Consider the following 24,860-nt stretch of genomic DNA (forward strand, 5'->3'; position numbering starts at 1 on the left):
ACATGAAGTAATGGCAGTTATTTTCATATTTCATTTTAACTCATTAAGACGTGTGGCTACGTCACAAATCATATGTCGTAAACCCATGCGAGAAGTATGGTTTATGACGAAGCTAATTAACGTTGTTCTTATTGTCAATTTATTGAGTTTTTAAGTTTTTGGAACGCTGTTTCTTAGAAAGACTAATAAGAAATGTTTCGCATAACATCAAGAAAGGTTAGTAAGTGCTTAGTTTCAACAGCAATTTTGACAATGATTTCGATGTTTGTACTGTCGAAATCTGCTTGTCGAGTCTTTAAAGCATTTTATCGCAGTCGTGGTAAAAAAAAACTGCAATTGAGCATTTTATACACCATTTGGAACTATTTTTTGTAATCTTAATGATTTGCCGTCGATGTTTGTCGTGCAGAATTGTGTAATCTCTGAACTTTGTAAATTAAATGTATGTATATGTATGTTGATAGATTATAATATATTTAAAGAAGTCTAGCTTTTGTTTGAAGTTTAATCTTGTTACCATCCAAATTGTTTTAATTGTGCATCTTGTGTTATTGAACAGTTATTGAATGAACAGTTACAATAATAGAGAAAGCTTTTCTTTTGTAATATTCAAAAATTCCATTCTATTTATAGAAATCCAAATTCCCAACTCTAGAAAATATTCATAGTTCTGGGTTTTTTAGGCTGGCAATATTGCCAAGAATGGAAACAGTATTCGACTATTCAGTGTTGCTTGCATCAATCATGAAAAGGTAGATATTTCTCAATTTTTTTTCTGTGTGCACAAAATGACCTTTGAACTCGACAAATAGCGCTCTTTCATATGGCTTGATAAATGAATGCTACCTTTAGATTGCTATGAGTCGTCTTGAACCACACACTGATCTCAGCCAAAACTATCGAACATTAGATAAAAATCTCAAAATTGTCCGGGAAAGGTTGAATCGACCAATGACATTGTCTGAGAAGATCTTGTATAGCCATTTGGATGATCCTATAAACCAGGTATTGAAATTCACAACCTATAGACACACTTTTTATACTTTCATGTGGCCTTCATATAGACCTGAACTCATGAAAGGAAGTTGTTCTCCATGCAGGCCATGACAATAATAATAATGGTGATCATTAGTTTTAACCATTGAACTAAATACACTGGTTAAAAGGATACATTTCTTATAGGATATTGAAGGCATCCTATCTCAAATTACCTGACCAATCTTGAGATGCATGTACAGGTTGCTTACCAAAACATAGTTTTATTTAAACCCTATTCTGTGCATTTCTCTGACATGTATTGCTATAGAGTCTCCAAAAAAGCCTTCCCCATGAAAGTAACTGCTTTCTTAACACTTACTACAGAACTGCACAAGTAACTGCTCTCTTAATTAAGCTTTTAAGCGCTTTACAACATTTATACCTTTAATTGCATTGAAGAACACCATATATAAAGTTTGGATTAAGAGTTAACCATAGGAGTTAACTGATGTTGAAAATAAAAGTTTGAAACTAAGCCCCTCAGAAACTAACCGCTTTCTAGACTATAGTATCTTATTCAGAAACTAACCATTTTCGAGACTATAGTATCTTATTCAGAAACTAACCATTTTCGAGACTATAGTATCTTATTCAGAAACTAACCACTTTCAAGACTATGGTATCTTATTCAGAAACTAACCACTTTCGAGACTATAGTATCTTATTCAGAAACTAGCCACTTTCGAGACTGTAGTATCTTATTCAGAAACTGACCACTTTCAAGACTATAGTATCTTATTATGTGTTGTAGATGGCTGTATTGCAGTTCATATCAAGTGGTTTAAGCAAGGTAATCTTTACTTGCTAATCTTAAGTGATGGAATCATGTGGAATGCATTGAATAATGTAGCACCTTGTTCTCAAAAATAATTCATGCTATGTTTTGTCAATTGTTGCCATTCTCTAGATCTACATACTTAAACCCTTTTAAGGGCAAATTTTTTTATCTTTCGATTTTCCGTCCTTTGCAAATTGTTGCAGATCTAATGCAATGATTCTTAAAGGGTTAATCAAACGCTTCTCACTCCAAGCAACATTGTAGTGAAATGGCCTTCTTTTGCCAGTAAATTTTTTATGTAACTTGTTGAACATGCATCACATGACTTGAGATTGACAAATGTTTTTAACCTTGTCCATAGCACATGCTGGTCTTCTTCAATGGTACTTCAGTCAAGGGTTATAATAATCCTTCTTTTGTTAGGTTGCTGTTCCAACCACCATCCACTGTGATCATCTTATCGAGGCTCAGGTTGGTGCAAGTGAGGATCTTGCAAAGGCAAAAGACATCAATAGTGAGGTTTATGGCTTCTTGGGCACTGCATCGGCAAAGTATGGCATCGGCTTTTGGAAACCAGGAAGTGGCATCATACATCAAATTATTCTTGAGAACTATGCTTTTCCTGGTGCACTCTTGATTGGCACAGACAGTCATACGCCTAATGGAGGTCAGTACACCATGTATCCATGGCAACATTTGAGGGATTGTTAATCTCCTTAGTCCCCCAGTCAACTCTATTCTGATAATGTTCATCAAATTATTTATAGGTGGTCTAGGAGGGTTGTTTATTGGTGTTGGTGGTGCAGATGCTGTAGATGTCATGGCTGATATACCATGGGAGTTAAAATGTCCTAAGGTATACGTAGCGCATTTCATGTTGCTTTGTAATTTGTGTAAGTTTTTATTGTATTTAAGATTTCCTTATCATAAATGGACCAAACTTGATATGGGGGGAGGGGAGGGTATTCTCAAAGACTGTTAATTCTGTGAATACTGGACAATGTAAATTGTAATTATTTCATTCTGTGGGAACAGTACATTGTTCAAATATGGTCATTACGTCATTCTGGGGAACAGTAAATTGTTTAAACATGGTCATTACGTCTTTCTGGGAGAACAATAAATTATTTAAACATGGTCATTACGTCATTCTTGGAGAACAGTACATTGTTTAAACATGGTCATTACGTCATTCTGGGGGAACAGTAAATTATTTAAACATGGTCATTACGTCTTTCTGGGAGAACAATAAATTATTTAAACATGGTCATTACGTCATTCTGGAGAACAGTACATTGTTTAAACATGGTCATTACGTCATTCTGGGGAACAGTACATTGTTTAAACATGGTCATTACGTCATTCTGGAGAACAGTACATTGTTTAAACATGGTCATTACGTCATTACTTATCTATTGTGGTGTTGAATATGACTTATCTGGCTTTATCTGAGTTTGCAGTAGTTCTTTCTCAACATTTAATAAAAGATGTTTAATGTGTTTGCACGAGTCTTTGCAAGCCAAGGAGACCAAAGGTTTTCGCAAATGTCTCCGAGAGGTTTGCATAAGCCTGTGCAAATAAGAAAACATCTTTTCTTTCTTTTATAAAATAACAATAATGCGGAGCAGGCAAATTTTCAACAAACGTTTTATTTTTCCTCTATCATGTATTTATTCTTGATTAATTTGAAAATTCTCCTTGATTGATTGATTCCAGTGATTGGTTGAGCTCACGAAACACGGCTATTAACCAATCATCGCACTCGTTTTGTTGTGTAACTGTTATAAAATCTATAATAAATGTTTATAAATTTTTTCACCTGTAGGTCATTGGTGTGAAATTAACAGGCAAACTTAGTGGATGGACATCGCCAAAAGGTAATTTTTTTTTCAACCTTCCTCCTTATATCAGAAATGACGCGTTCGTATTGTTTAAGGAGAACACCTCAGAGCATTTCAGAACGCTTTAGGATATTGTAGAACAATGTTGAAGCAGTGCTTTGTGCTTGATCAGTTCCTAGGATATTTATATAAGAAATGAGACTTTCATATAAGATAGCGAAGAACATCGTGGAGCATCGTAGAACGCTTTAGGATATTGTAGAACAATGTTGAAGCAGTGATTTGTGTTTGATCAGTTACTAGGATATTTATATAAGAAATGAGACTTTCATATAAGATAGCGAAGAAATCGTTGAGCATCGTAAAACGCTTTACGATATTGTAGAACAATGTTGAAGCAGTGTTTTGTGCTTGATCAGTTCCTAGGATATTTATATAAGAAATGAGACTTTCCTATAAGATAGCGAAGAACATCGTGGAGCATCGTAGAACGCTTTAGGATATTGTAGAACAATGTTGAAGCAGTGCTTTGTGCTTGATCAGTTCCTAGGATATTTATATAAGAAATGAGACTTTCATATAAGATAGCGAAGAACATCGTGGAGCATCGTAGAACGCTTTAGGATATTGTAGAACAATGTTGAAGCAGTGCTTTGTGCTTGATCAGTTCCTAGGATATTTAAATAAGAAATGAGACTTTCATATAAGATAGCGAAGAACATCGTGGAGCATCGTAGAACGCTTTAGGATATTGTAGAACAATGTTGAAGCAGTGCTTTGTGCTTGATCAGTTCCTAGGATATTTATATAAGAAATGAGATTTCATATAAGATAGTGAAGAACATCGTGGAGCATTGTAGAACGCTTTAGGATATTGTAGAACAATGTTGAAGCAGTGATTTGTGTTTGATCAGTTACTAGGATATTTATATAAGAAATGAGACTTTCATATAAGATAGTGAAGAACATCGTGGAGCATTGTAGAACGCTTTAGGATATTGTAGAACAATGTTGAAGCAGTGATTTGTGTTTGATCAGTTCCTAGGATATTTAGATAAGAAATGAGACTTTCATATAAGATAGTGAAGAACATCGTGGAGCATTGTAGAACATATTGTAGAACAATGTAGAACAGTTGTGTGCTTCGTGATATGTGATTTGATAAAATGACACATTTCATTGCGTGTAATTTTGGTGATGAATGCTACAAGAAGAATATTTGTACTGGTCTCTTGAGCATTCAAAATGGAAATATTTTTATATTTTTGACATTAATCTGCTATTTTGCCAGCCATCCATCCATTTATTAACCAACCATGAATGTCATCCATTCATCATACATTTACCAACCATCCATACATTTACCAACCATCCATACATTTACCAACCGTCTATCTATTTACCTTAAAAACGATATCCTGTTTATATTTACTATCACTGTTATCTTTGAACAATTTAGACGTAATTCTCAAAGTCGCAGACATTCTTACTGTAAAAGGCGGAACTGGCGCAATCGTTGAGTACCATGGGCCTGGTGTCGACTCTATTTCATGTACAGGTAATTAGGAAATATTTTTTCTTCAGTGGCTGAAGTGCTAAGTCTTACAAATTTCGCCACCTCTATTAGGAATGGGCACAATTTGCAACATGGGTGCTGAGATTGGAGCAACAACTTCCGTGTTTCCTTTCAACTCTCGAATGGCAGACTATCTCAAAGCGACCGGCCGCGAGGCGATTAGTGGCCTGGCGCAAAGTAACATACATGTGTTACAAGCGGACGATGGTTGCGAGTATGATGAACTGATTGAGATCAATCTCGACGAGGTATGATCACTAACTCGATTAGTATTACAGAGGCTCTAATATGAAGTATTGACTTTGTTTGACTTTTCCTTATAACTAGCTCAGCAGCTCCGCTTGCGAGATAATTAAAATTGTCATGCCCCTGAAATAATGCATTTTTTTCCTCAAAACAGGTGGGGATACCTCACTCTGTGCCAAACAGTAGTACCGTTTGCACGTTAATTATCATGCTTATTTGGATACTAAAACGACAAAATTGCTCATTTTACTGAGCGTTGATGTTGTGGAAGGCATAGAGATTATAAATAATACTAAAGGTAGCATCAATGACGGATTACTTTGTAGGCTAAATAGGCTGAAGCCTATAGGCCCAGGCTTTTGAGAGGCGCGTTGTGTCTTGACGTAATTAGTTTTTAGTTTTTGCCTTTCCTGACCAGTTAAACGTAATATAAATCCTAACACGGTTTTTATACGCACGTGAGAAACATGTGACTTGGACGAGATTTGAACTCGCACCTTCGGGATGCTAGTCTGCCGCTCTACCTGTTGAGCTACCAAGTCAAAACCGTGTTTAAAAACCGTGTTAGGATTTATATTACGTATAATCTTTGATGTTGGCTTTGGAATAATGACCAGTTAAATGTTCTTAATTTGGACCATTTATGCTGTTAAAACCGTACGATCTACTGTTCAAATGCACATTAATCAGATATCATGAAGTAGTGGGTTTTCCCAGTTTGAACTTTAAATTTATTCCTTAATGTTCATACTATGATTTACAAAAACAAACTGGGAAGTGTAAAGGCAAAGGAGCGTAAGAAACGCAAATGTCATCAAAGAGACTGAACTTAGTGGGAAGAATAGATATCCGACTTTAGGTCCAACAACTTTTTCGTAGCCTAGAGTCCCAGTGTACAGGCCCCCGTAATTAGTAATTCTCCACTGGATAACATTGGCTAACTCCCAACTCCTCGTCGCACAATTTCGTCATCAATTCCATCTCTAGCATTATTTATAGTCTGTATGGTGGAAGGGGGTCTTGTGTGTAACGCTACCGCGGTGAAAATATTCTGTATATCTTTGAATATTGCAGCTTGAACCTCACGTTAATGGTCCGTTCACGCCTGACTTGGGTACGCCTATTTCCAAACTTGGGAAGGTTGCCGAAACGAACGGTTGGCCTTTGGATGTCAAAGTTGGTAAGCACGTTGTTAGATGTCTATTCTGTGGTTATAGAGTGGGAAATCATTTTGATGTTGGTTGTTGTCATTTCACTATGAACTTCTTTCCCGAATATTTCAGCGTTAATCGGTAGCTGTACAAACAGTAGCTACGAGGATATGACGCGATCAGCAAGTATTGCTCAACAGGCGTTGGATCGCGGTATTCGAGCCAAGTAGGTTAACATAAATAGCATTATTTTGACGGTACATGTTTGTAGATATAGATCGTTCAGGTTGGTGCAGTCCTGAGAAAGGACTGTTGATGTTTGTATCGACTGATGTTTCGACACATTTAGAGGTAGTCGTCTTCAAAGTCAAGTGGGGAGTAAATTTTAGTTTGACTCTGAAGATGACTACCTCTTAGGATGCAGAAACTTCAGTCAACAACAACAACAGTCCTTCTCAGGACTATACTAACCTGAACGATCTACATTTACAAACATTTAACGATACTCCCGGGTTCAAACCATTCATTTCATTATTTTGACTTGCTATCAAAATACGTTAAATGCAAATAAGTAAATGGATTTACGTTTGGTATTTTCTTCTTTACGTTTGATTAATTTAATTCATTTGTTTAGTAAAGGTCCGCTTCACTATTTGATTGAACAATCAACCAAACATATAAACTTTTAAAATTTGTTCCTGGTCTTAAACCCTCTCCACCGTTGGGCCTCCCCCCTTCTCCCCTCAGCTCTTGAAGCAGTTGTCTATTTTTCAGTACACTGCTATCAACTTTAAAAGACTCTAAAAACCGTGATGGTCCAATCCCACCAATTAAAGAAAGGAATTAAAACCACTGAAATCTCAGCAACCTTTTCAAATGCTTTATCCTTTAGATCATTATTTACTGTCACACCTGGTTCTGAACAGATTAGAGCGACTATCGAACGTGATGAAGTGGTATGATTTTACTTTCCTAAATTGCTGTTGTTTTTGTGGGCAATGTCTTTAGTAAAAACATAGCGAGCTCTCGTGTTTGGACGTGCTATGTAAATATTTTGGTTTTCACTCCACTGTAAAAACAATGGAGACATAAAGAAATGAATAATGCTCACGAGTTTTAAGTTTACATGATATCTCCTAACTTGCGGACTGGTGGTCTCCGGCTTGTGCATCTTTAGAAAATAAATTTCTAGAAAATATAAAGTCACGTGTTTATCATCATGTTCTATTAGGCCAAAACGTTAAGAGACTTTGGAGGAACTGTGCTGGCGAATGCTTGTGGTCCCTGTATTGGTCAATGGAACAGGTATGGTACCCTTACGGAAGTACGTAGCAGTGATGTAGCAGTGACGTAGCCAGACATTTTTGCTCTTGCTGCAATGCTAATACTACGATGTTTACTGTTTAACTGTGTTCATTGGTTTGAATGACCTTGGGTCATGGTCATCCTAGCCTGCTTACATCCTGAATTTCTTACTTAACGGTAAATTCAGTCTGCTGAAATTTAAACTTAATCATGTACCGTGACTTAGGCTATTCGCAAGGAAATAAGATGCTACTTATAATTGGATAATCAATAAAAAAATTTTCTGATTTCCAAGCATTAAATTTCCAAATTATTTCTTGGTAAACAAATGAAAATGGTGTTTCTTCACTGCGATTTTTGTTCCAGATCGTTTCTGGGTGTCCGCTTTGCGCAATGTGTGTTCTTTCAGATTAAGGGAATTTTGTCCCGAACAAATTAAGGCGCTAAATGCATACTTCAATGGCCAACACGCTTACGTAAACTTGCCGACTTCGCTTGGAAAGTCTCTGATTTTTCAAGTAGTGCCTTTGATTAAGGACATAGTTAAACAACGAACAAAAAGCACGAGTATTTTGATCATAATTTCTCCTCAAAAAACTTAAAATACAAAACCAATTCCAAATAGAATCGAAAGTATTTGGCTCCGCCATTATGCACATCAACATTAATTGAATAATTATCATAGATAATTTTGAATGCCTGTCATTCATTCAAAGTGACCGTTGTGAATAGTCTACGCCGCTATACACGATTAAGCTTAAATATCAGCAGACTGAACTTACCGTTATTAAGTAAGGAAGTTCAGCCTGAGAGCAGGCTATGGCTATCCAAACTCATGGGAATTTTTTGAGAGTTATGAGAGCGACACAAAATAACTCGTCTTTAAATTCTGCTTTACACGCTTTTCTAAACTCTTAAACCATCCAATCACAGCAAGTGTATATATTGTATTTTAATGCTTTTCATTTTCTACTATGTGCAAATTTGGACGGATTGCATGATTTTTAGACAGGATATCAAAAAGGCGAAAAGAATACCATAGTTACGTCGTACAATCGAAATTTCACTGGAAGAAACGATGCGAATCCTGCAACACATGCGTTCGTCGCTTCTCCAGAGGTACAACAGGGTACAACTGTGTACAAGCTTACTTTATTGCCAAACTATTACCTTTCAACCAAGTCCGTAGGTAGAACTTTAACACCTAAACTGATCACATCTACCTTGTAAATGTTTTCGTCACATCAGGGGCTTTGACTAATATTTGTAGCGACCAAGGAAGTAAAGGTTTTGTTTTTCCATCTGCAAACACCCCTCCCTCCCTCCCCAGATGAATAAATCTCCATAGAAACGTTGTTAACTGTAAGTTTTGGTACGTGTAATTTATCAACTTGAGAACGAGCAATGGGGAACGGTGTTGATGAAGTCATTGAAATAAATATTTTATTCGTTAGTACGTGTCATATAATAAAGAATCGTCGTTACTCATTTCATTTCTAAGCACTCGCGATTTTTAGAATTTGGGGTGTGACGTCATTGGTTTTACTTGATTGTAAACGAAAATAACATTCCTCAAAAGTGATGTAGCCAAGCGTGTCGAAACCAATGATCTAGAACCCAATCTACTGGTTATCTGACTCCGCCGAATTTGTATAGTTACGAGTGAGGCAAGCCGCCATCTTGAAAGGTGGAAAAACTGACGATATTTACGACTAACATCTGCTTTTCCTGTGTTGATATAGAGTAGCAAAGTTCGTAGTCTAGGTTTGATTCTTAAAATGTTTGATAGGATAGGTTTTTTAAACTTTGTTTTAATTTACTATTTATTTTGAGTTTTGCTTTTTGTCACCTTTCAAGATGGCGTCCTTGCCTCAGCTTGACACGGTAGTTAGACATCTAGAAGACTGGGTTCTAAATCATTGGTCGAAACGTGCTGTACTTAAAGAATTGTTTGAATATGACCAGACTAGTTCCCAAGCTCCTCTCTTTCTTTGCACGTATTTTCTATTTTTGCTACTGAGTGGAGCAGTTTTTCACGTGTATATTTTGTTGTTTGTGTTAGATTGTTACAGCCCTTGCTCTTGGTGGTAGCCTAAAGTTCAATCCTCTATCAGACTATCTGGAGGGAGCCAACGGTACGTTGATAATTTCAAGAATGTGAGCTCGAGATGTATGTATAGAATGGGATAATTCAATCCTTAACCCACCCTCTACCCTTTGGTCGTGAGCCTATTCGAAAGCCTAACTTTAGACTTTTATTTTAGGCGAAAAATTTAAACTTGACGATCCCAACGGTCATGAGCTACCAACTCGTGTATGTGGTAATGTAAATTAGAAAGTGACGTTTTTTGATGACGTGGACGTCGACCGGAAGTTGACAAAACTTTTCCACTAATCAATCCTAGAGCCATATTTTTAACTATTTTAATACTGTACATGTGTTTGTAACGTTTTGCTTCGGCTCACCTTTGATATTGTGAGAACATTGACGCTTGCTGTTCATTTGTGATCCTTTATGTTCCTTACTTTCTTCTAAAATAAAGGGATTTGATCCTGGTGAAGATACATACCAACATCCTCCGTCCGACTCCTCAGCGGTAAAAGTCAATGTCGATCCGAGCAGGTTTGTTTAGATAACGTAAAACAAAAGCGAATCTCGAATACATCAATTTAGTGGCAAATTGATACAGATTTAAAAAACATTTAATATAAAGTACGATTTTTTTAAAAGCAAACATGTTTCGACATTACAATATGCCATCTTCCGTGCGAAATGATAGTGATATGAAATATGATACATTATAGGAAGGTATGAATAAATTATTTACATTGAATGGAAGTGTAATCTATTTAAAGTAAGTTTAAAACAAAAAATGTACATAAATAAGTAAGTATGCACATTAAAATGGCGATAAATGAAATTAGACCTTTATAAAGTAAAGATACTGTTGTAATGGTGAATTTGAACATTTAGATCAGGATTAGTTTTATTGATGTGAAGAGCTTCTTTTTTATTTTGAGAGAGAAAGTTGATTGATCGTTGTCGATGATCTCCCTATACTGTATCATATTTCATATCACTATCATTTTGTACTGAAGATGGCATTTTGTTAATATCGAAACATGTTTGCTCTTAAAAAAAATCGTCGTTTTTATTAAATGTTTTTTAAATTTGTTGCCGCTCAGAAATTATGATACAGATTGTAAAAAACTTTTTCGCTTTGGCAGTTTTTTTTTGTGAAGTCCAAACACAACATGCTGTCGCTATAAAGGCTGGTTTTCATGTCGACATAGTTTGTCATTGTCCATTTGTTGTTGTTTGTCAAAGGTTGTTTTTCAATGGAGAGATAATTTGTCGTCACGTGATCTTTAATCTATTTGTCGTAATTCGTTGCAGTTGAGGCCAACAAAATGTTTTTCATTAACATCGACTGTAGTGCTTGTCGTTAAAAGAAAAATTGCATTTGCCAGAATGAGCAGAAGAAAGAATTAAAACATATTGGGACCGATTTATGTCATCTGAAAACATGAGTTTACGGTTTTCTTGCACAGCTGTTATACAATTGAAATTTTATTTAACTCATTTTACCAAAGACTTATTTTCTACTACCACAAACCTATGTTTTCATATTCCCAATGGCGACCATCAAAGTAAATGCTATTTTAATTTCTTTTAGTAACCGTTTACAACTTCTACAGCCATTTGACGCCTGGAATGGCGAAGATCTTGTTGGTCTGCCAATTCTAATAAAGGTGCTATCATAGATTTTATTTTCTCGCTTATTTTTAACTGTCGTTTTATGATTTCACAAACTCGTACAGCCCGTTTCCACTTTGCAGCTTCATTACCAATGTAGAAATAATTTTGCCAATGATTTTTTTCATTTGCGTTAAATTATCATTTTATTTAGAGGCTTATTTACATTTAATTTTAATTATCAACATAATTTAAAAAGTTTATACAGTTATAATTTTATTCGAATGTGTTCTAATTAATTAGTAATATAATTAAATATTCTAAAGAGTGAAAGCTTGTCTCTTTTCAAACAAATTGTTTTTTCTTTATTAGATCACTGGTAAATGCACAACAGATCACATCAGGTGTACCGCTGAATACAGTGAGCCTGCAATCTAACTTGTTATAACCATTGAACTATATACATAACTGGAATTGGCTATAGTAAACATGTCTATACTTGCATGAATCCATGCCTATACACGCATTTTAGCTTTCTGTCGTGAAAAAAAACTTTCTTTGGGCCGTGCGTGGAGAAATTGGGGCTAGTTATATTGCTGGCTTCAAATTTTGTCGGGTAGCTATACAGTTATATCTAGTTCAATGGTTAGAACGATATTGTGCTGGCCACATTATGGCGTTCAACAACTTTGAGCAGTGTTTTTGAGGTTTCAAGTTGACAATAGTAAGCATAGCGTCTGGCATTTATTGTGGCAAATTTAGTAAACGTTTGCCTTTTTTAGTGCCGCTGGTCCGTGGTTAAAATATCGTGGACACTTGGATAATATCTCCAACAACATGTTCATTGCGTGAGTTATATATGTTTCACCTCCCTCCCTGCGTCACTTGTAAAACTTCTTTAAATTAAATAATTTACTGTTTCTATCCAGGGCAGTGAATGAGGAAAATGGCGAAGCTAATAAAGTTCGGAATCAACTAAACGGAGAATATGGTGCCGTACCTGACACTGCCAGATATTATAAGGTGAATATTTTTTAAAGAAAAAACATCTTTCCTTTTGTGGTGTTAATGTGTATAATGCAGACTTGAGTTCTTATATACTTCAGTCTAGTGTCTTCATGAGGAGTGATCTGGCGTTGAGAAACTTGAGTTCTTTTATATTCCAGTCTAGTGTCTTCATCAGGAGTGATCTGATGTTGAAACTTGAGTTCTTATGTACTCCAGTCTAGTCTCTTCATCAGGAGTGATCTGATGTTGAAACTTTAGTTCTTATATACTTCAGTCTAGTGTCTTCATGAGGAGTGATCTGATGTTGAAACTTGAGTTCTTATATACTCCAGTCTACAGTCTTCATCAATATTTATTATTCAGGCCAACGGTGTTAACTGGGTGGTTGTTGGTGATGAGAACTACGGTGAAGGCAGCAGTCGTGAACATGCTGCTCTTGAACCCAGACATCTTGGTGGTAGAGCTGTAATCGTCAAAAGCTTTGCAAGGATACACGGTGAGTTGGTAACAAACGTTATCGAGTCGGGTCTCTAGCGTCGTGAGTCTTGTCAGTGGAACTCATAGAAGGGATACTGAAATATCCTATGGTGTAGCGAAATGTCCTAAACACGTCAATAAGATATCCTTTGGGATACTGAAATATCTTTGGTGTAGCGAAATGTCCTAAATACGTCAATGTACTAGTTTTCGATCTAAAAATCATATGAATTTCTCATTCAGATTAATTCTTTAGTTTTATTGGATTTTATGAAAGTATTGAACTCGTTTGAATTATTCTGATTGGCCTTGATGTGCCTAGGACACGAAATTTTTGCTACTTAAATTACATTTTCATTGAGAATGAGATTTTATTTTCCAAAGCAGTTTATACATATGTCTTTTCATCATCGAGGTTTAAAAGTTTTGCTTTGTCCAATCAGCTGGTCCAATTTACCTAACTTGTTACGTCATTTTGCATAATATTCGTCAGTATCCTGATAACTTTAGGTGGAAACTGTTAGACAAGATTTTGTACAATTAATTCTTCACAATGAATTGAACTCTGCCATGTTGAAGTAACGCATCAGCAAATATATCTGATAATTCATGTTCCATTATGCAATGTGACGTCACGGGTTGCATAAATTGAACACTACAAAAACCTCAATATTTTGATTATGAAAAGAAACACGCATAAACTGGTTTGGAAAGCCATTATCATTTTAAAAGTTCTGTTTTAAAAGACTTAAAACAGCGAAATTTTTGCTCCATATGCACTTTATATACATAATATAAATCCTAACACGGTTTTAATATGCTCATGAAAAGCATGTGACTTGGACGAGATTTGAACTCGCACCTTCGTGATACTAGTCGGCCGCTTTACCTGTTGAGCTACCAAGCCCATACTTTACATGAATTTTTTTATATGCACTTTATATGAAACGTGGGCAGCAATGTTTTGTTGATAGTGTTGCACCGATGTAAGATTTTACCGATATACCGATTTTAAAACGCCGACATTGTGCCGATAACGTTATTTTACGCCATTTTACGAAACTTGAACATCATAAAGTATGCCAAATTGTACTCACCAGTGACTGTTCATTTGATAAAAAAAAAATATAAAATTCAAAGTGGACATTTACACTGCAGCCATATTTCACAACACAATGTCTATGTTTTGTGGAACTAACAAATTTTAAGTAGTATTAATTTAACAGAAATTGTTGAGGTGATATATTTAGTAATGTTAAACTATGATTCATTTCAAATGTATTTCTATTTCAATGAAATGTCTAAATATCGGTATTATGAACAAGAAAAAATACCGTTACTAATAATTTTATTTTTAAGAGCCGATACGCCGTTATCGATACGCCGTTATCGATAACGGTGTCATTATTTGAGAAATAAAAGATGTTTCCTGTGTTTGCGCGGGCTTATGCAAACTGAAGAGACCTTTGGGAGAACTCGAGATAGGAAAACACGGAAAACATTTTTATTTCTTTTATAAAATAACAAAATGCGAAAAACAAAATTTTAATTTTTCCTCTAAAATGTATTCATGATCGATTTGAAAATTCTCTTTGACTAATTGATTGTTTTGATTGATTTGATTGGTTGAGCTCAGATGTGTTCTGCACTGGCTAATGCAAACACAGCTCTAGACCAATCACCGCACGCGTTTTATTGTGTTTATTTTTTATGGTTAATATATTACTTGCACTTCTTACAATGATCTTTTATGTTGTTTATAGAGACAAATCTTAAAAAACAAGGTCAGTTTTGCTAACGTTTGTTGAATTATTTGTTATAAATGTAGACCAGTGTCAATTGATACAACTTCTCTTTCTAGGAATGTTGCCTTTGACATTTAATAACCCAGCCGATTATGATAAAATCAAGCCAACAGACCGTATATCAATTCTTGGCCTTAAAGATTTTGCACCCGGAAAGGTAAGTGGTCAAAGAGATATTTATGTAAGTTTTCCAACATTATTTCATAGATAGTGCCTTTTGAAAACTGTACTAAACTTGCTAAAAGGTTTATTATCACACTATGATCCACATACTGTATCAAAAGACACTATTGTGCAATCCGCCCACTTCATTAGCAACCAATCATTTAACGTAACTATTAACAAAAAATTTCTGCACTACCTTCAACTAAAACCATAGCGAAGGTACAATACTAAAACCATAGTGAAGGTACAATACTAAAACCATAGCGAAGGTACAATATTAAAACCATAGCGAAGGTACAATGTTAAAACAATAAATGACAGATTGGTGATAATTGTTATTATCATACAATGATGGTGAAGTCTTGATTGTGATTGGCTGACAGCCTGCAGATAATTCTCAATGTCTTGCCACCTACAAAACATGGGAAATTTTCTGTAGATGACGTAGTTTTAGTATGAATAATTCTTGATATCATGCCCAACTTCATCCAATGATTGTTAATGGATCGCCGCCTTCTTCTTTTTTACCTTTCTAGCCTTTAACATGTGAAATAACACACGAGGACGGGAGCAAAGAACAATTTCTACTGAATCACACTTTTTCTTTCTAGCCTTTAACATGTGAAATAACACACGAGGACGGGAGCAAAGAACAATTCCTACTGAATCACACTTTTTCTTTCTAGCCTTTAACATGTGAAATAACACACGAGGACGGGAGCAAAGAACAATTTCTACTGAATCACACTTTTTCTTTCTAGCCTTTAACATGTGAAATAACACACGAGGACGGGAGCAAAGAACAATTTCTACTGAATCACACTTTTTCTTTCTAGCCTTTAACATGTGAAATAACACACGAGAACGGGAGCAAAGAACAATTCCTACTGAATCACACTTTTTCTTTCTAGCCTTTAACATGTGAAATAACACACGAGGACGGGAGCAAAGAACAATTTCTACTGAATCACACTTTTTTCTTTCTAGCCTTTAACATGTGAAATAACACACGAGGACGGGAGCAAAGAACAATTTCTACTGAATCACACTTTTACCTTTCTAGCCTTTAACATGTGAAGTAACACACGAGAACGGGAGCAAAGAACAATTTCTACTGAATCACACTTTTTCTTTCTAGCCTTTAACATGTGAAATAACACACGAGAACGGGAGCAAAGAACAATTTCTACTGAATCACACTTTTTCTTTCTAGCCTTTAACATGTGAAATAACACACGAGGACGGGAGCAAAGAACAATTTCTACTGAATCACACTTTTTCTTTCTAGCCTTTAACATGTGAAATAACACACGAGGACGGGAGCAAAGAACAATTTCTACTGAATCACACTTTTTTCTTTCTAGCCTTTAACATGTGAAATAACACACGAGGACGGGAGCAAAGAACAATTTCTACTGAATCACACTTTTACCTTTCTAGCCTTTAACATGTGAAATAACACACGAGGACGGGAGCAAAGAACAATTTCTACTGAATCACACTTTTTTCTTTCTAGCCTTTAACATGTGAAGTAACACACGAGGACGGGAGCAAAGAACAATTTCTACTGAATCACACTTTTAACGACACTCAGATCCAGTGGTTCAAAGCTGGCAGTGCACTAAACAACATGGGAAAGGCGAAATGAACTACAACTGACATATGAGATGATTTTTCATCAAAGGCCTCAGCAATTTTATTTATATAATTATATATATATATATATATATAATTAAAGCTTGTCATAAATTGCTAGTTTTCTTGGTCCTCCGCACCTGAAAATTCATCAACGATATCTTTCAATAAACTAAAAAGCAATAAACACTCCGTAAATGGTGAACATTTTATTCAACTAGGTCAGAGGCGGATTGCTCAGTAGGCTAAATAGCCTGAAGCCTACAAGCTCGCGTTTTCGAGAGGCCTGTTGTATTTAGACATAGTTTTTACTCTTTGCCATTCCGGACTTGCTAAATATTCTAAAATTCGATGATATATCCTTTTAGAAACTGCACGGTCCACTGAACTCATGAAGTTGAGTCCTTATTGATTTCCTATTGTTTACACTTACAAACAGAAGCCGGGAAAGGCAAAAGCCAAAGAGCGTGAGAAACGCAAACGTCTTCAAGAGACTGACCTTCTCGGGGATAGATATCACCTAAAGGCCTGCTATTTTGTCTTAGCCTACAGGCTCGTAACTAGTTATCCGCCACTGAACAAGATACATAAAAAAAGATAATCTTTTAGAAATCGGCAAATTATCAAAAGTCATTGCCTGATCACTCTGCCAACCCACGGGCGCATATTGCACGAGTTTTGCTGTTAGAAAGTATGTTGAATTCCCAGAAATAGCTTTAGCGCTTGAAACAAAGATATGAAGTGTGTGCAAATGGCTGAAACCAGCATCCATGGGCTTAACATTGTGGTGGGGCATTGAAATTTATTCTAGGTCTTTTTTGTACACGCTGTATCCGTTTCAACAAGTCAGTGGCTTACCGGGGTATCAGGTTGCCCAGTGACTGCCCCGTGTTTTACCTCCCGCACCCCGGTACAAAATTACCATAACAAATTATTTAATAACTTAAACACAATTTTGGAAATCTAATTACCAACTAGGGATGTAAACGATAGTCATCCTATTGATAATATTGTGTTACAACTTTGCAATTTCAGTATATTGTCAATAAAATAAATATTTTTGTTACAAGGAACTATAGAGGCCCACTCTCAACAAATTTCGAGATTTTTCTCTTATTAAATATTTTGATGAACGTTAATGTAAACACAACTCATCAGTTTCGGATGCAATGAATCAGTAAATACTGTCATTCAGCTTATTTTTTGTGGAGAAAAGTAGCCACTAATGGCTGAAAAAGGTAGGGCCCCAGAAATTGCGTTACGTCACTGCAACAAGTATTATTACTTGTCATTATAGGTGAAGGCTTTCCGATAATTTTGAAAGGCAGTATATCTCATGTCTTCTTTGACATGCAATACTTGTTGAAACGCATAGAATAAAAATGTTTAACATTTTAAGAGTATCAAACAACTTCGTGTTTTCCTAAAAGATTTCTGACAGTAGTCGCAATGATATCTTCATTTGCATATCACGCGCGGCAAAGCGTGTTTCATCCGGGACAGAGCACTCATATGTACCTTGACAACGGACAACGTTGTCAAGCTATGACGATAGGAGTAATAAAAGGAAAATATTGAGTGCTCAATTGCGCCTGAATTGCCATATATCACCTTCATAAACTTTCACAAAGTTGATCCTATGGAAGTTATTGATGGGGATCAATGTCAAATATTTTGAAGATAAAGACATCGATGAACAGTTTATTTGCTCTCATTGTCACGGTGTTTTTGTTGATCCGGTTCTTTGTACGTGTAAACATGTCCTTTGCTGGGATTGTTTCAAGAGCCGAAAGACTCATTATTTGGGGTGTTCCGTTTGCCTAAAGGACCTCAAAGTTTCTTCAGAACCTTTAAAAAGAGAATGGCTAAAAAAATTGGCCAGGCTACGAATAAGCTGCCCAAAAGGCTGCGGTGAAATTGTCACTTATGAATCTTATAACCATCATCTCGTAAAGGAATGTCCATTTTCCATGGTATCTTGTACGAATGCTGGCTGTACAAAAAAAGTACGTCGTTCAGACTTCACGGAGCACTTAACAACATGCGCGTTTCGTTCGTCAACCTGTAGTTGTGGCGCTCAACTGACTTTCATTGATTTAAGACAACATGAGTTGGTTCAAAGATGCGATTCTAAACAGAATCTCCACCGCGTCGTACAAAAACGAAGAGAAATGGTTCGAGCGACTCGAGATCATCGCATAAATTTGCGGCAACAATCTTTTGCACTGGACATTGAACGAAGACAAATGTTGAATTCAAAACAATCAAAAGACCCTACGGTCAATCGTTCACTACGCACTTTTAAACCCAATTCAAGCTTGCATCCGAAAAACATAGAAAGATCTTCTCAAAGTTCACAAGGATTACACATGAAATCAATTCAAACGTGTTGTCGTTGTGGAAAAATGTATGCAGAGAAAGCAAACAACGAGAGGTCGTGTTCTTGGCATGTCGGGGTCAGTTAAACGTTATATTTTACTTGACAATTTAGTTGCCAAAACTATACTGCCTTTTATTTTTTTCTATGTTCAATGAATCATCTTCTGGGATCAATAGCCGGTTAGTAGTTTACTTTACTCCTAACAAATACATATTATTGTCCAATCAATAATTAAGAATTATAAAACAAAAAGAATAAAACGCTTACGGTGATTGGTCTAGAGCAGTGTTTGCATCAGCCTTTGCAAACATCTTTTGTTTCTTCTATAAAATAACAATAATGCAAAAAAAAGACAAACATTTCAATTTTCCCTCTGAAATGTATTCATGATCGATTTGCAAATTCTCTTTGACTGATTGATTGTTTTAATCGATTTGATTGGTTGAGCTTAGATGTGCTTTGCACAGGCTAATGCAAACTCAGCTCTAGACCAATCAGCGCACGCGTTTCATTGTGTTTATTTTCTAACTAGCTATCACTGATGGTCCGTGGTGCTGCCAGCCCACAATTTGGTCATGCAATGTTAATATTTTCAGTTCAATCATTGTTAAAACAGATGGTTAAAACAGATAGACGAATAAGCATTGCTTGCCAATCAAAAGTTACAATGATCAAACTCAAGGGTGTATGTAGGATTATGAAATGGGGGCAACTGGAGATATGAAGGGATGTAATTCTAAATCTAAATTCATACGACATACAGTAAAAACACAGTTGACATCTCTATTCCTTGTAAGGAATGATGCTAAAATTTACTTGCTAAAATGTTAATATTTTCAAATAAATTAATTATATGCAAACTAATTTTCATTTTAGATTGCTGATGTATTTGTGAGTACACTCAAGTTCTCTTTAACAAAACATTGATGAGTTAAATTCACATATTCCTCAATTCTAATAACTTTTCTTTTTTATATCCTTTGTTCTTCTTGGACAGGGGGTAAGCTTGTCAAGTTCATGTGTAATTTTTAATGTCTATTTTATTCTCTTCTTACTTATGTACACTTTTACTTACATTGACTAGGGTATGGTGAGTACTTCCTTTCTACATGGATAAAATTCTCTGAAATGGAAATATACACAGGCAGTGAAAAAGAACTGCTCAGGCTTTGTCTAGTCAAGTTGGAAAGTTATGTTTATCATCCATGCCAAGGATTGCTTAACATGATGGAAAGCAATGCAAAGCAAGTGGAGGCTCCAGTAGTTATTAAAGATAATTTTATTTTCTTTGTCTCAATGTCACGGGGACCACAAAACTTGTTCAAAACCAGCCTGCAAGTTTTTTCCCAGCTATTTACATTTTATAGCATTATCTTTTTACATTTCCACAGAAATCTGTTGTTTTTGTAGTGATTGAACACAGAAAAATTAAGTTAGTCAGACCAAATCTGCAAGCCATTGCGGTCAGAATAGCACAAAAGCATAGTCTCTACCTACGATGCTAAATTTTACTCTATGAGCTACTTTTCTGTGGAAGAGGTAAAGGGTCCATGGCCTCCACCCACCCCCATCCTCTGGCTCCACGGTCTCTGTGTTTCCCTAATAAAGTATTTTGCTATCAAGCAGTTCTTTTTGACTGCCTGTATATGTGCTTCCATTTGCAATGTCAAACATTCCTTCATTATTTCATATAGTGTCAAGCTTGTGGTAGATTAATCACTGCACGTGGCTGTGTATCTGGGTTTCATCAAAACATGACAACAATACAACCATCTGTTTCACCTGTCACACTTAATGAAGTTTAGTGAATCAAACAATTTATCAAAACATGATGATGATGTTTACTGGAACACTTGGACGGTTTATCAATCATACTCTTTAGCAGGGCTGGAAAAGCACCTGGGTGCATGCAGTACAGCCAAAAATTTTGTATGAAATAACTTGCACGAACTATTTTGTATGGCAGAAAATTTTAAGTATATGAGTAGATTTAGAATATAGGTTTATTGAAACAAAATACAGACTATATTATAATCTGTATTTCATGAAAATACCATTTAGGAACTCACAGGTACTGCTGACTGGGATGTGTGAAGGCTTGTTTTCAATAGTTATTTATCAAACATTTCCATAGGAACTATTTACTTTTAAAATTTGCTGTCATGAAGTAAATGACTCTATCCAAAGCTTGCACTTTAGAGTATGCATTTGCTTTAAGTATTGTGGCTATACAATATAAATTACACATAAAATCAGTCCATGATTTGGTCAGTAAGAGTGTAGTGTAGTATCTTGTCATGACCTTCAAACTTAAAATAACCTTTGAACATGTTGTTGCTTAGCATCAATGGAAACCACAATTTGTCATCGGGCCACATTTCATTGAAAGGAATTTCATCCATGTTAAACCACTTAGGTCTCATTTCTGTTGGAGGAAAAATCCATAAAATTAATTTATGAAAAAGCTTTATATTTATTCTGAATTAATTTTAAGCAGTAGCATAGCCAGCCTGCAATTTAGTGCCTTGATCTACATTTTTCTTCGTTCACACACTGTAAAACAATGAATTTCTACAGGTATGAAAAACAATAATGTGCTGAAATTTACAAAATTGGACTAAAATGTGCAAACTGGCTATGCCATTGATTTTAACTTGTCCACCTTCTGATTCTTGCACTTCCCCTTCGTAAACCTTGGTTGTAAAAATATGAACTTCCATGATTTGTGGCTCATTAACAAACTCAAACTTTAATATTCCAACATGTTTTAGGTCTCTTGTGGTTAGATTGCATTCTTCTTTTAACTCTCTAAAAATTACAGATTTGCCCTTGTGTAAATTACCTGCCAGAGTTCAAAAAGTACAAACTTGCAACCCACCTTTTTGCTCCTGCCTCAATTGTTTCTGTGCTATCTACTTTGCCACCAAATCCATTCCATCTTCCAGCTCCAAATCCTCGCTTCTTCATTCCCAACAAAATTTTTCCACCATTAAAAACAAACACCAATGTTAGTAATTTGTTGTTTGTCATTTTGCAACTAATTTGTTACAATTCATTTAACCACGTGGTAAACGGTTTATGGCATGTAATGGACCACACGTGACACTGAGGTCTGGGATTGATGAAATGAACCCTCAAACAAGAGGGAGGTACTGATGAGGACGCACAGGAAGTTAAAAACAGGAAGTACTCTCTTCCCATTATGCATTGTGCCCTTATGTAACGGATTACTGAAAAGTTCTGACTGTGCGTTTCCGAGTTCCGAAACAAATCGAATTTGAAAGTTCGATTTTATCGAGTTATGAACAGCAAAGGTTATTTGGTTTGCCGATGCAAACGGTATATCGTACACCTTATCCCTGGAGGACAATAAATTGCAAGCTCGATCAGATGATACGGTTATCATAAAACAATATCAGCCGTAAAGCCATGTGCATTTGCTGTTGAGGTGATCAGAATGTTTACTTGTACGTAAACAAATGTGATATTCCTGTACGCGTTCAGATTTCGACTTACGAAAATCAACGATGGAATCCCATACACAAATGGTCACAAAAAGTGGTATAAAAGTAAAAACCATATGGGAGCATGATTTCAAGAGAGTTTGAGAGTTTGAGTAGAGAGTTTGCATTCCGAGTTAACATATTCATCACACGGATTCACACCAAGACAGTATGACACCATGTATATACAATTACGTTCAAAACTGTATTTAACAATACAGGTTTGGCTGAAATTGTATATAATACTTCAATTAACAAATTTCAAAACTTAGTAAAATATCTAAACATAACATTTTAATAAAAACAGTACATGTTGAGGCAAGCTTGCATTTGTTCAATAACCACAAATTACTGATAATTTGAGCGTGGAGAAGGATGAGGAACATGACTATCATGACAATGACTACCATGACCATGACCATGACCATGACCACCATGACCATGACTACCATGACCATGACCATCATGATCATGACCATCATGACCATGACCATCATGACCATGACTACCATGACCATGACCATCATGACCATGACCATCATGATCATGACTACCATGACCATGACCACCATGACCATGACCATCATGACCATGACCATCATGACCATGACTATTACAACCATGACAATCATGTCGTGAATTTCAGTGTCTGCACTATTTAGTCGTTTGTAAAATACAAGCGGATCATGAATAAACTCCGTAATTAACATATCATTACGTTGTGCAAATTTACCCCACAGCGAGTTTAAACAAAGTTTTGCTGACGCTCTTAACCATAGATTTTTCACAATTTTTTCCTTACGCAATAGAATTCCCTCGTGCTTTAGATAGTCGTCGATATATTTTGCCTGGTCTGCGTCTGAGTTTACCCAATCCTGAAAGCCCGAAGCTTCTTGTTTCAATCGCAAAAAGAAATTGACATATTCACTAAATAAACTGTCCGATGTTTCTTCAAAATGCCAAATTTCATGCACCTTCAAAATTTTGTAGCCTTTTTCGATTGCCGTGTTCATTTCAATGGTCGTAAAAGTCGCACAAAATGAACGCTGGTTTTCGGAATGATGGCATTCTGCAGAGGCATTCATAGCACACCGCTTACACATTGGAAACATTAATTTACCATTAACTTTCATCGGGAGCACGGGATGATACAAGCCTGCCGGTGCCAAAACGCGGCACTTAATGAAACCGAAGTAATTTGAAAGATCTTCAAAATTTTTGCGAATAATTGTAGGGTGACCTATAGGATAACGGCGATTTTTCATAACGAATGGATAAAGACTTGTAAAATCGTTATAAAAGATTTTCTCATTTTCTTCGGCCCTACGAAACAGTTTAAAATCCTCAACTCTTCCTCCAAAAAAGCTATCGGCAGGGTAAAGGTCTGTTATAATTTCATGTGTGTTTAAAAATGCTGCATTTGAGGAGTTTGTCTGAGTTGCTTGAAATCATGCTCCATATGGTTTTACTTTATATCCTAACTCCGTTAATCTTTTTCACGCTCAATGGTTCGGTTATATGCTTCTCTTAGCGTTGTACCTGTACGGTAAGAATTGTCACTCTTCAAATCTAGGCATAAAGGGCAGCCGTGATAAACTTTTCCGTAGAACTCATACACGGTGTTTGTGTCTTCATAAAATCCGTCGACATAATGATGTTTATTTAACAACAGATCATAAATAACTTCCCCATGATGAAGAGCGTGTTTGATATTGCTTTTTGTTTGATATTGCTTTCTGTTTGAAAGGAAACAGACTCCAGCTCAATGGCACTGTTTGAATACGGTTTATTGCTATCACGATACATATTCTTAGGTACAATGCCAATGGTTTTTTCTTTTAAATAGTTTGAACGAAACACTGCCATGACCGAAGACGCAATTGTACAATAACAAAATGGGTCTACACGTGTTTCGGCCAAAAACAACTTTCTGAATTCCATGCAAAACAAACGCAAAATAGTTACATCTTGAGAACAGTATTTGTACATTTCTTTTTGAAAGTCGAAAACGTATCCCTCACCGATTAAATTCTGATGCCATGCAATTAGCTCATCTCTTTTACATTTTGGCTTTGTGTCGGGGCTATAATATTCAAGAGCCGGAATAGGTCCAACGTATTTGTGATTTTCTCGCGTGTTAAATTTAAAAGGGAAATCGCCTTTCGAATACATCGACAAATCCAAAAGCTCGAGGCAAATTGGAAAGAGGCATACTTAGGAAGTTTCACGAGTTGATTAGTGTCATCTGATAAACC

General features: G+C 35.9%; 4 protein-coding genes across 5 annotated transcripts; 2 read left to right on the plus strand and 2 right to left on the minus strand.

Annotated features, from left to right (window-relative positions):
• Positions 1 to 37: 37 nt before the first annotated feature.
• LOC124449285 (aconitate hydratase, mitochondrial-like) lies at positions 38 to 16,920 on the plus strand. The gene is made up of 26 exons (XM_047000220.1): positions 38 to 216; positions 684 to 752; positions 853 to 1,005; positions 1,183 to 1,212; positions 1,790 to 1,828; positions 2,240 to 2,483; positions 2,584 to 2,672; positions 3,642 to 3,693; positions 5,117 to 5,215; positions 5,285 to 5,481; positions 6,554 to 6,659; positions 6,763 to 6,856; positions 7,523 to 7,586; positions 7,862 to 7,940; positions 8,948 to 9,054; positions 9,998 to 10,070; positions 10,200 to 10,249; positions 10,479 to 10,558; positions 11,613 to 11,688; positions 12,005 to 12,036; positions 12,415 to 12,480; positions 12,562 to 12,655; positions 13,004 to 13,136; positions 14,881 to 14,901; positions 14,979 to 15,079; positions 16,604 to 16,920. Exons 1-26 carry the CDS (start codon positions 193 to 195, stop codon positions 16,733 to 16,735), a joined length of 2,304 nt encoding a protein of 767 aa, XP_046856176.1. The 5' UTR covers positions 38 to 192; the 3' UTR covers positions 16,736 to 16,920.
• A 1,350-nt stretch (positions 16,921 to 18,270) lies between these two features.
• LOC124448924 (RING finger protein 151-like) lies at positions 18,271 to 21,377 on the plus strand. Of its 2 annotated transcripts, XM_046999875.1 has the most exons (6): positions 18,271 to 19,178; positions 19,279 to 19,281; positions 19,979 to 19,993; positions 20,100 to 20,102; positions 20,187 to 20,192; positions 20,797 to 21,377. In XM_046999875.1, the coding sequence occupies exons 1-6, from the start codon at positions 18,375 to 18,377 to the stop codon at positions 20,905 to 20,907; spliced, it is 942 nt and encodes a 313-aa protein (XP_046855831.1). In that variant the 5' UTR covers positions 18,271 to 18,374; the 3' UTR covers positions 20,908 to 21,377. The 2 variants fall into 2 exon arrangements, 1 of the variants encoding a protein (XP_046855831.1); XR_006949327.1 differs by having other exon boundaries at positions 19,979 to 20,362.
• LOC124448925 (oxidized purine nucleoside triphosphate hydrolase-like) lies at positions 21,185 to 22,256 on the minus strand. Its single transcript, XM_046999876.1, has 3 exons — positions 21,981 to 22,256; positions 21,765 to 21,910; positions 21,185 to 21,527 (listed from the first exon to the last, which is right to left on the minus strand). Exons 1-3 carry the CDS (start codon positions 22,130 to 22,132, stop codon positions 21,355 to 21,357), a joined length of 471 nt encoding a protein of 156 aa, XP_046855832.1. The 5' UTR covers positions 22,133 to 22,256; the 3' UTR covers positions 21,185 to 21,354.
• A 697-nt stretch (positions 22,257 to 22,953) lies between these two features.
• Positions 22,954 to 23,382, minus strand: LOC124449286 (zinc transporter 7-like). Its single transcript, XM_047000221.1, has 2 exons — positions 23,339 to 23,382; positions 22,954 to 23,215 (listed from the first exon to the last, which is right to left on the minus strand). The coding sequence occupies exons 1-2, from the start codon at positions 23,380 to 23,382 to the stop codon at positions 22,954 to 22,956; spliced, it is 306 nt and encodes a 101-aa protein (XP_046856177.1).
• Between the last annotated feature and the right edge of the window lie 1,478 nt (positions 23,383 to 24,860).

The sequence above is a fragment of the Xenia sp. Carnegie-2017 genome, unplaced genomic scaffold, assembly GCF_021976095.1.
Source record: "Xenia sp. Carnegie-2017 unplaced genomic scaffold, XeniaSp_v1 HiC_scaffold_23, whole genome shotgun sequence".
Taxonomy (NCBI): Eukaryota; Metazoa; Cnidaria; class Anthozoa; order Malacalcyonacea; family Xeniidae; genus Xenia; species Xenia sp. Carnegie-2017.

Bases quoted from the DNA above. Each gene is read 5' to 3' on its own strand.
- LOC124449285 (XM_047000220.1), top strand. From the start codon at position 193: ATGTTTCGCATAACATCAAGAAAG. The intron at 12,481-12,561 runs GTGAGTTATATA...GTTTCTATCCAG, and splicing joins TCCAACAACATGTTCATTGC to GGCAGTGAATGAGGAAAATG. The intron at 15,080-16,603 runs GTAAGTGGTCAA...TTTTCTTTCTAG, and splicing joins AAGATTTTGCACCCGGAAAG to CCTTTAACATGTGAAGTAAC.
- LOC124448924 (XM_046999875.1), top strand. From the start codon at position 18,375: ATGGGGATCAATGTCAAATATTTTGAAGATAAAGACATCGATGAACAG.
- LOC124448925 (XM_046999876.1), bottom strand. From the start codon at position 22,132: ATGACAAACAACAAATTACTAACATTGGTGTTTGTTTTTAATGGTGGA. The intron at 21,911-21,980 runs GTGGGTTGCAAG...TGTAATTTTTAG, and splicing joins ATTGAGGCAGGAGCAAAAAG to AGAGTTAAAAGAAGAATGCA. The intron at 21,528-21,764 runs GTGGACAAGTTA...TTCCTCCAACAG, and splicing joins GGAAGTGCAAGAATCAGAAG to AAATGAGACCTAAGTGGTTT.
- LOC124449286 (XM_047000221.1), bottom strand. From the start codon at position 23,382: ATGGTTAAGAGCGTCAGCAAAACTTTGTTTAAACTCGCTGTGGG. The intron at 23,216-23,338 runs GTAAATTTGCAC...TGGTTGTAATAG, and splicing joins TTGTTTAAACTCGCTGTGGG to TCATGGTCATGATGGTCATG.